At 42.1% G+C, this 11,554-nt stretch overlaps 1 protein-coding gene across 1 annotated transcript; it reads left to right on the top strand.

Annotated features, from left to right (window-relative positions):
- Positions 1-8,099: 8,099 nt before the first annotated feature.
- LOC112561486 (probable chitinase 10) lies at positions 8,100-9,782 on the top strand. The gene is made up of 5 exons (XM_025234015.1): positions 8,100-8,252; positions 8,536-8,602; positions 8,885-9,012; positions 9,238-9,399; positions 9,657-9,782. The coding sequence occupies exons 2-5, from the start codon at positions 8,536-8,538 to the stop codon at positions 9,780-9,782; spliced, it is 483 nt and encodes a 160-aa protein (XP_025089800.1). The 5' UTR covers positions 8,100-8,252.
- Positions 9,783-11,554: the final 1,772 nt, after the last annotated feature.

Raw genomic sequence — 11,554 nt, forward strand, 5'->3', positions numbered from 1 at the left:
AGAAGGAACAGACACTGGACGAGTTTTGTCCTTTAACCTCAAAGCTACAGAAAATTGAAGTCTCCCCCGATTTTATAATGTCACGTGTGCTCATGGAGGGGGAATCAAAACAGTAATTCCACCTCTTCCTCCCCACACCTGTTTCCACCCACGCCGTCAAAACGGCAAGTTTTCTGATGTTTAAATGCTTTCGTTAATGTTTTTTATGTTTATTTAACTCCATTTATATTTCATTATAACTGTTCTCATTAAAACAAATACCTATATAGCCTGCAACTTTCAAATATTAGCGAGTCAACGGGCTGGGAACCAATTAAATCTATTTCTTTTATTTCTTATGGAAAACGTTGTTTCGGATAACGAACATTTCGGATAACGAACAGCTTTCCAGAACGGATTAAGTTCGTTAACCGAGGTTCCACTGTATGTCATCCAAGAATAGGTCCATTTCTGAAGCAAGCTTTCACACCTGGATACTGTTGAATACATTGGACGAGTTTTATATTTACATTCTTGAAAGATGGAATTTATATGTATAAAATCCTATCATTTCTCACTGTGAATGATTCATAAAGTTTGCAATTTAAGTTGAAGAGTTATGGAATTTTAAAACCAGCACAGACGTACTATGTTTATATTGTGATTTCAACCCACTATTTATCCAATAACATATTTTTAAAAATTCATGTAAAGGCATCAACTTTCCTCACCATTACTAAAATTACTCATCACTTTGCATGGTGGCACTTTCCTAGGTTTTCAATGTTTTTTTACACACTGGCAAATATACTGTGTGTTGCTTTGCATTGGTTTTTTTTTTTTATTTTCCCTTGGCAGAAGGTTCCATCTTTCTGATAATTTCTTTATTTTATCAGAAAATTGGTTTTATTGCTTTTCTGCCGCTTTTCTGCTTGCCCCAACATATGTTGTTCGACGGGCAATTGCTGATCGCTGAACAGGAATAATATATAATACCTCGTCGAACAACTGAAGAGACTGGAATTAACGTGTTATTTTTCAAAATTGAAAAGTGCTGTTGACAGTGCACTTGAAGTTCTCAACTTTTCCCAAAGCAAAGCACCAAAACAAAAAACAACAACATACACCCACCCAGGGTACGAACCCACTACATGTCAAAGTAAAACTTGTTTGTAACCACTACACTACAAATTAACAAGTTGCTCGCCATGTTTACTAATGTAACCTACTTTTACTTTGACAATGTCTCGGTGGTTTTGGGCCCTCATTTATTTTACCTTTACCTGTCATTAGTTTTAGGCCTTGAGTTATTTTGACTGTCGCAATTACGTTTATGCAGCCTTTCATCGTGTTTAAAAATTGTTGAACTTAGCGCCATAACGAGTTTCACACCTGGCAAACAGTGACTGTCAAGGTCGCTGACGTCACGCTTTACCTTCACTGAGACGTCACAACACGTGCAAAGCGCGCCAGGTGAGACAAACCTGACGTTCCGGGTTTAACGGACTGCACGCTTTTTTCTTACAAAATCACAGTGCGGGAAACCATTTCTCCAAACCTGAGTAGTTCTGTTTTCACGATAATATAATCTAGAATTGTTTAACAAGTGTTACAATCAGTTGAAGATTAATAACTGGATCGCCAGCTACTTTCGTTGCCGTCTTGTGCACGCTCAGACCTCCACACAAATTATTTGTTTTACAAATCTGATTATTAGTAGTTAAAGAAGAGAAAGACAGAGATGTAAGTGACAACAGCAAGAAATAAACTTTAAAGCTTTACAATAATGAGACAATTGGAGCCTAGACCCAACAAGACCATAAACTAGAGACAGACTGTATTTAGGAATGACAACCTGCTTTTTATCTTACAGAAATACTAACAAGCAGTAGACAAGTGACGATACCTACTGGCAGCATGTAACAACAGCTGGAAAGACATCGATGACAGGAACTCGAAATCTTTATGCAACTGATGCGTGAATGTATTTGGAATGAAGTCGGGCGGCATTATTATTATTAGTTGAAGATACACGATTAAGTCCGCATGCCTAAACATGGCTGTCGCTCGGGAGTTACGACGAAATCATTTTTATTCGACACAATATCACTTTTTCGCTTTTGTTTTCCATTGAAAGAAAATGATTATGCTGTGTGATCCTCATAAAGATTTCAGCGAAACGACAATTTTTTAATGTCTATTTAACTCGGGCGTCTGTCTCCCGTTTCTCTCTATTTATTCTTGTTGTTTGTGTGCGTGCGTGCGTGCGTGCGTGCGTGCGTGCGTGTGTGCGTGCGTGTGTGCGTGCGTGCGTTCGTGCGTGTGTGTGCGTATATTAAAACTAAGAACCTGTGTTGTCGGTACGGTTGTTCCACACACTATCACTGCTAATAACCGACTCGATATCAAAAATATAAATTATTATAATTAAAGACATCGTTGTATCTGGTGTAAACCTTACTTCATCTTTCAACAGAAAAGCGTCAGAATGGAAACGGAAAGACTAGGAGGAATAAATGAACAGAAAATGTCAACTTGTGCATGCTTCCTTTTCAAGTGTGTTTTACCTGTAAACAAAAGTTTCCTCAGGATGCATCTTGATAAGGATAACAAAAATTCAGACAAATTAAATTAACAATTTAAAACAGTGAGAGATTAAAAAAATTTTCTTCTGTTTTAATATATGTAATTTTTACATCTGTATTTTGGAATGACAACAAACTTTAAACGCTTTTCATCTTGCGGGGATACTAACAAGTGTGCTCACATACAAAGATAAACAAAAGAGTAAAAAATAAACCAAGCAATACAAGGGCAAGTTACAAGATGATGACAAGATGAGATAATGTTGTGTGTCAGGGAAATGTCTTATTTCCCTTGTGAGCGTAGTTCGAGAGTGTGTGCGAGTGTGTCCGAGTGTGTCTACCGCGTGAGAAGAAAAGAAAAAAAACGGTTGTAGTTGGTAAACCCCGTGCAGGAGCATAACTGAACTGATGACACGTGACATTGGCAACGACAGCTCACCTGCAGGTGTTTCGCTCAGTGAACAGTGAGTGACATTCCCAACGCAGCCGCCGAGACGCTTGGTCCTACCTGTACAGGTGTGAATACAGACAGGGGAATCTATGCATTCAGTTTCTTGCCCAGTCCAGGTAAACAACTATGTGTTTATGTTGTCTTGAATTCTAAATTCTGATTTCACGGCAAAAGTATTGTTAAACTGTTTCATGAGAAAAATCTTAACGTTCAATAAGAAATCACGTGATGACTTTAACTCAGGGAGACTAATAGTAGCAGTGAATGGCAGAGTCTCATTAGTCATTAAGTTACAGGAACTCATGTGGAGGAACAGTTATGGAAGACCCGCTGAAACGGATCCCTAACTACAGGAGGGCCTGAGAGCCTTCTTCCTACACCGGCCCCACCAAGGGGTGACTGTCAACCGAGTGAGGGCTGGGTAGCTCGAACCGATCCGGGTAGCCCTGGAGTTTCTTCCCTTGTCGGTCGCCGAGGAATGGAACATCCTGTCGACGTTTCCACGAATGTCCAGGCCACAGAGTCTGGCAGTGTCTACCAGCATTGGTGTTTCCATGGCAACATGTGCAGTGGCGTGTTAGTGTGATTGCTAGTGTGACAGCGCACCTGCCTACAGTGAGTGGGAGGAGAAGAACATTGCTGGCGCTGAGATTTGTGAGAGCATTGGACATCGGGAGACCACGGACTGACGGCAATGGTAAGTGTTATCTTCAACTTTGTCTAATTTGTCAGTGTGGCCACTAGTCATCGGACATAGTTCCATGATGTCATCCATATCTTGTGATTAGCAAGTAGACAGACGAGAGAACAAGTTTAAGAAACTTGACATTTTTAGCGGGAAACTGAGAAGTGGAGAGGGTGTAGTTAGCATTGAGTTGTCTCTGTGTGAGTTGTCTGAGTAGAATATTTAGTGTTTATACTGTGTGTTGCTGCAGAGTGTTTGTGTTATTGTGACCAGACCACAACCACTGTAAGAAAGATAACAGATAAGAAAAGAACAGAAAAGTAGACAGCGGGCGCTTCAGTAATTGAATTGGCTATCTCCATGTAGGTGAATGAATGGTGTAAACTTATTCAATGTGTGTATAAGTTCTAATAATGGAAAGAGTTGCTGTGGTTGTTATTGTAATAGTGATAAAGCTCAATACGAATATTCATTAGCCAAGTAAGAATTTCAGGAATTACCATGGAGAGGAATTATCTTTGAGGAGGAATTACCCGGCAGAGGAATTTCCTAGGACAAGGAATTAACGAGGAAAGGAACGACGATTGGAAGAATATCGCCAGCAGCGAGGTGTCACTGACCGGCCAGCACCCGCTGCTCCTGGTTATTGAAGTGTATCGTCGCCAGCCGGGTGTATCTACCTCGTCATCACCTGCGGCTCGGGGCCACTGAAGTCTATCGTCAGTAGTCAGGTAAGTCTGTCTCGTCAGCCCTCACTGTTGTAGAGTTTGCTAGAGTGTATGTCGTGAACAGGTGTGTCCGCCTAGTCGACACTCGCTAGTGTGTGTGTGAGTGTGTGGTGTGTGTGTGTGAGTGTGTGTGAGTGTGTGTGTGTGTGTGAGTGTGTGTGAGTGTGTGAGTGTGTGTGTGTGAGTGAGAGTGTGAGTGTGTGCGAGTGTGAGTTTTACAGAAGGAATATTCAAGAATATTCATGTAAGTGTAGATGTGTGTGTGTGTGGGAACCTTCCTGGACACAATGTAAACTCTGTAAGAATTGTGGGGAGTATTAAACTAACGGTTGTGTAACTTAACTGAATGACGAAGAGGTTTAAAGTCATCGATGACATTGAGATACTATGGTTTACAGTAATGTATATGCAATGATGTCAGCCATCTGCCACCATAATGTTTGTTGATAATAATGATGATGTTTGATGATGATTATTGCTACTGATGATGATTGTTGATAATGATAACGTTTGTCGAAGAAATGACAGTTGATGATTGTTTGATGATTGGTTGATTGATGATGATAATGATGATAATACTGATGATGATGATTATTAATGATAATGTTTGTTGAAGAAGATGATGATGCTCGATGATAACGATAACGATTATTGCTAATGATGGTTATTGATGATGATACCGTTTCATGAAGAAGATAATGAACTTTAATGATGATAATTGATGACCATGATTATCTATTGCTGATGATGATGTTTATTGTTGGTCATGTTTGTTGATGATGTTTATTGTTGGTCATGTTTGTTGATGATGATGATGTTGATGATGATTGTTGTTGGGTGATGGTGATGGTGATGGGTGGTGGTGACGATGTATGGTGACGGATGATGGGTGGTGATGGTAATGATGGGTAGTGGTATTGATGAGCGTGTTGATGATGTTGATGATGATTGGTGTTGATTGATGATGATGATGTATGGTGATGGATCATGGTGATGATGTTTGGTGGTGGTGATGATGGGTGGTGATGGTAATGATGGGTAGTGGTATTGATAAGCGTGTTGATGATGATTGGTGTTGATTGATGATGATGATGTATGGTGATGGATCATGGATCATGATGGTCGTTGATGATAGTTGTTGATTGTGATGTATAATTGGTGATGAATGTATAGAGCGAAGAGCCAAGAGCCAAGAGCAAGAGCCAAGAGCCAAGAGCCAAGAGCCAAGAGCCAAGAGCCAAGAGCCAAGAGCCAAGAGCCAAGAGCCAAGAGCCAAGAGCCAAGAGCCAAAGCCAAGAGCCAAGAGCAAGAGCCAAGAGCCAAGAGAGCCAAGAGCCAAGAGCCAAGAGCCAAAGCCAAGAGCCAAGAGCCAAGAGCCAAGAGCCAAGAGCAAGCCAAGAGCCAAGAGCCAAGAGCCAAGAGCCAAGAGCCAAGAGCCAAGACCAAGAGCCAAGAGCCAAGAGCCCAAGAGCCAAGAGCCAAGAGCAAGAGCCAAGAGCCAAGAGCAAGAGCCAAGAGCCAAGAGCCAAGAGCCAAGAGCCAAAGAGCCAAGAGCCAAGAGCCAAGAGCCAAGAGCCAAAGCAAAGCCAAGAGCCAAGAGCCAAGAGCCAAGAGCCAAGAGCCAAGAGCCAAGAGCCAAGAGCCAAGAGCCAAGAGCCAAGAGCCAAGAGCCAAGAGCCAAGAGCCAAGAGCCAAGAGCCAAGAGCCAAGAGCCAAGAGCCAAAAGAGCCAAGAGCCAAGAGCCAAGAGCCAAGAGCCAAGAGCCAAGAGCCAAGAGCCAAGAGCCAAGAGCCAAGAGCCAAGAGCCAAGAGCCAAGAGCCAAGAGCCAAGAGCCAAGAGCAAGAGCCAGAGCCAAGAGCCAAGAGCCAAGAGCAAGAGCCCAAAGCCAAGAGCCAAGAGCCAAGACCCAAGAGCCAAGAGCCAAGAGCCAAGAGCCAAGAGCAAGAGCCAAGAGCCAAGAGCAAGAGCCAAGAGCCATAAGAGCCAAGAGCCAAGAAAGAGCCAGAGCCAAGAGCCAAGAGCCAAGAGCACCAGAGCCAAGAGCCCAAGAGCCAAGAGCCCCGCACAAGAGCCAAGTACCAAGAGCCAAGAGCCAAGAGCCAAGAGCAAGAGCCAAGAGCCAAGAGCCGGGGTGGTGCTCCTGCCCAGTAAAGAAGGCTGGTGCCGACCCACCCACCCCGCCTTGCAGCCGGGGTGGTGCTCTGGACCTGGCGATGGGGGAGGTGCCATGCCTTTCGACCCTCCGGCCCCCGCCACGTGGACAGGGCTGGGCCAGTGGTGCAGAATAGGATCAAGGATACTCCTGTTCAAGATTTAAGTGTAACAATTGAAATTTTTTAATGTCTTTTTATCTCCTTCGTTTGCCTGACGTTTTTATCTTTTTATTCTCTCTTCCTCTCTCTGTGTCCTTTATTGTATCTCTTTCTCTGTGTTTGTGTGTCTTCGTGTGTATATGTGTATTACATCTGAAAACCAGTGTATTCATTGATGGTCTTCCCTTTTACAATCATTGCTAATGACCGATTCGATATCGAAAATGGAATAAAAATATAATTAAAGACATCATTGTATCTGGTGTAAACGTTACTTCTTCTTTGAATAGAAAAGTTTCAGAATGGAAACGGAAAGACTAGAAGACTAAATGAACAGAAAAAGCCACCTCGTGCATTCTTTAGCTTTGCTGTGTGATATATTTGTGCAGTAAAAGTTACATCAGGCAAAAGTTCATTCTTACTATTTTCAATTTCTTTTAAAAGTGTGTCTATGTTGTTTTTAAATTGTTGTATTACATCCTCATTCTGTCTGTTAGTGGTAGGGATGTCAAACTCGTCTTCAGTATTTCAGTAGAGAGTAGATGTCTGTCGATAAGACTATACACAGCTAGATCACATGATTTCTCTTGGAAGGCAATAGGTTTTAGTGAAAGGCTTGACAGAAACATGATCATATTAGAGAACGAAAACATCCCAAAGCAAAGAACCAAAAAAACAAAAAGAAAGAAAGAAAAGAAAAGGAAATACCCTAGTTTTGAACACACCCCATGTCAATCTCAAGACTTTGTTCGTAACCACTACACTACAGACACGTTAGCGCCTGTCGCCAATGGACCTTATTCACGCGCGGCTCATGGTTTTCAAAACGAGGCCTCGTGATCGTCATGGTTTTCAAAATGTAGTAATCTACGCCCTCACGACCACCAGAGAGAAAAAAATCGAGATATGGAGGTCACAAATGATCCTCATCCCGAGACTAAAATAAGGTACACGTGCCTGTGTCAAAGGTCCACATGCAGTGACTGTCAACAGGTCCACAGTGACTGTGTCAACAGCTACACACTGACTGTGTCAACAGCTACACACTGACTGTGTCAACAGCTACACACTGACTGTGTCAACAGCTACACACTGACTGTGTCAACAGCTACACACTGACTGTGTCAACAGCTACACACTGACTGTGTCAACAGGTCCACCGTGACTGTGTCAACAGGTCCACCGTGACTGTGTCAACAGGTCCACAGTGACTGTGTCAACAGGTCCACATGCAATGACTGTGTCAACAGCTACACACTGACTGTGTCAACAGGCATGGCACTCAAGATACGATTTTTTTGAAAGAAAAGTGTTACATCATGTTTGAAACTACTGGGCGCTGAACTAAAGACTTCTCTAGACATGTTGTGTTATCAGAACAAGACAGAACATGGAGAGCCATCTGCGAGGATCCCACACCAGGGAAATGCTTTGTAGGCGACATTACATTTCTGCCAGGCTTCCTGCAAAGTAAGCTTGATCATCTAGCTGTGTAGTATACACACTGCAATGTAAGTAATAATTAGTAGTGCAAGGAGCGATTACTAGTCGTTGTATTCCCTACATTTTCATTAAGGATGCCCTGCAGATCCCTGTTTTTTATTTTATTTTTATTTTTATTTTTGTTTTTAGAGAATCTCAGAAGTATACAATGGTTATAACTTCTGAAACCCAAACGAAGCTGTGATACCATTATTATTGGTATTGGTATTAGTGTTTGTATTGGTTGTAAGAAGGCTGGTGACAGGGAAACAGAGTGTATGTTGTACATTAACACCCTTTACTTCGTTGCAGATGCTGCGGTCGTTGCCTGCTTGTGTGGCTGCACTTGTGGCTGTGATTGTGGCAGGACAAGTATCAGGTGTGAGCTGTCAAGTAAACAAACAGACGTTTTGTCCAAATTTCAGACACAACAACCCCTGGCGAGCTTGGTGAACAAGGATTCTGAAAATTATAAGAGCGCAGTTGGGGTGTGCGGGCGGATTTTCATTTTAATTCTGACATAAATGATTTTTTTCAACAACAAAAAAACAATAAAAAATATTCGGATGATTTTAGTTCAGATTCATATGCCAAAGTTTGAGCAAAGATGTCTTCTCTTAGCAAGCATCGCCAGTACCCGCCAGCTCCCTGTCCTTTTCAGGGGTGGACAGTCAGGGCCTTTTTGTCGCCGGCCTCACCTCGCAGTTCCAAATCAACTGTTTGAGTCTACCTGACAACTACTACCCTGACCCACACTCATGTCACCACTACTACATCTGCAACAACCAGGTCTGCTGCTGAAACATTGTTAACAGGATTGTCGTGTAACTCTGTTAATGTTAGTCTCAGAAATGTCAGTTTTCTACCGCCTGTATGCGCGTGAGACAGAGTAATGAACAGGTAGAAATGTCAACAGTTATGCAAAGCCAAAATATTCAACCTCTAATGTTAAAGTCTTAAAATGTTTTTTTCCTATTTTTGTTTATCTTTTTCACTGTCTCGTGTGTGTATCAGATTGCGTACAGAGTGCAGTGTGAAACAGGATTTTTGTACAACCCAGAGACAAAGCACTGCGACTGGCCATCCAGAGTCCACTGTGAGATTGCTCCTTTGGGAGGCATCCAGTCTACTACCCTTCCACCTGTGACCCAAACTACCCCACCCATACAACTACTAGTGAGTAAATCACTTCTACCTTTAAAAAAAAACGCGCGCTCACTCACTCGACGGTTTTCTTTCCTTTAAATTTTTTTCCTCGACGATTTTGTGTTAATGGCTCGTCTTAAATTTATTTTCCTCCATGATGATCACTGTTCTTATAATTTTGTCTGTGTTGTAGATGTCGGTTGCGATCAAAGCTTCACTATTATCAAAAAAAATGTGTCCTGTAGGTTATGTGGTGAATATTAAGCAGACTGTTGTCTCCCCTACAGGCCAAGCTCAACTGCTCCAAATGTTTTGTTCCACAAAACAAGATGGCACTTACCGTGACCCCAGTGACTGTCACAAGTACATTGAGTGCACCAGGGGCCATGGACACCAAAGTAGCTGTCCCCTGAATTTTGTTTTTGACGAAATGACACTGGCATGCCAGCAACCCTACCACACATCGGACTGTTCGCCCTAAGTTGGCCATTTTGGCGAGCTGGGTCCAAATTATGTTATGTTAATTAGGCATATCTGTGTACAAACGTGACGTCACGACTTTGACCTCTTTCTGTATATGGAATAAAAGATGTTATTCACCCAGATTTTAGGAAATAGCATCTTGCACTGAGCTTTATCTATACAGTTAAAAAATATAACAGACCTTTACGCTGCGAGCTTCCCAATTTCTGCGATCATTTAAATATTTATAAATAGCTATTGACTTTTGAAAACGTGTGATACGTCTGTAATAATCACGAATAATTATATTTTCGTGTGTTAAAACTTGCAGATAGTCTTGTGGTCATCTTGACTCTGGTGTTTCGTGTATCCTTCTGAACTAAATTATGAGATTTTCGACTCTGACTAGGATGTCACCCATCATTTGTGTTATTAACACGGCAATAAAACACTTTTCCTTGATGTTCTTTCGTTCCTTCTTTGAAAAAAATGAGCACAAGCTGCAGTCAAGTGCAATCCCTCTGTGTGTGTGTGTGTGTGTGTGTGTGTGTGTGTGTGTGTACGTGCGTGCGTGTCTGTGTGTGTGTGTTGTCTTTCTACCAAGAAAGCAGTCATGCGTACTTCAACAGTCAAAGATAACCGCTAGACAAGACCGCGAGGTGCTAGACATTATTAAGAGCATCGAATCTTTATGAAATTAAAAATGGTTGCGAAGCAACAAGCCACGTGAAATTAAAATATGGTGGGGAAGGGGCGGTAAAATAAAAGACAGTGAAAAGAGAGTTGACTCCCCTTCACTGCTGTAGACACGTGAACCACTTACTCTTCACGACCTTTTGTCTATTGACTATGAAACTTTGCACAGAGACTAGCTGTCACATTCCGCCTTAGAGAGGAAAACACTGGTTCTCGGTGTGTATTGACATCTTCATTTGCATAATAATGAAAGTGTATCGATGAAGACAAATCGACCTAGAACCTTTTCGACCAGGGCCGGCACCTTGTTGCCCTCTAGGGAAAGACAAGAACCCTCTCCTTGCCCACTCACCCAAAATGTCAAGCAGTTATTCCACATTCAACGAGTAATTTATGGTCCTGTTCATCAAATTAAAGCTTTCATTGACATTTTGAGACGATCTTGTGTACAAAATGTCTATTTTTGCAAAAATGTCTATTCATGCTGTTCAGGGCGCCATTCTTTCTTTACAATCTCCTTCTAAACACGTGGAAAACATAAAGAAAGAGGAATGGAAGAAAATAAATGGAAAGGACGAAAGAGGGGAAAAATGAAAAGTGAAGATAGAAGTTTCCCTCTGTGACAGTACCAGCTGTCTTTATAGCAGTAATTCAGGAGAAATTGAGATTGGGGTTCCAATCTCTGGAGGCATCGGCTTCTTTACAGGGGGAAGCAATTGAGACTGGAGTTGCCATCTCTGGAGGTACCTACTGTCTTTACAGCAGTCGTTCCCAGTATGACTACAGTAACAAATCAGGTACATCGATCTCATGACATCTACCTGACAGCTTTCCAGGTGATATGTGAAGTCTTTTCAGTAAGTGCTGTAGACCAATGTCCACAGGTGCCGTGAATCCATCTTCAAACCCGACTGTTATCGTGACTTGATGACGTAGAAGACTGTAGACGGTTGGTGATTTCAGAGTGTGTTCACAGTGTGTTCACAGTGTGTTCACTGTCGGGGCCAGTGTCTGATAGCCCTGTATC

The sequence above is a fragment of the Pomacea canaliculata genome, linkage group LG1 (genome assembly GCF_003073045.1).
Source record: "Pomacea canaliculata isolate SZHN2017 linkage group LG1, ASM307304v1, whole genome shotgun sequence".
NCBI classification, from domain to species: domain Eukaryota; kingdom Metazoa; phylum Mollusca; class Gastropoda; order Architaenioglossa; family Ampullariidae; genus Pomacea; species Pomacea canaliculata.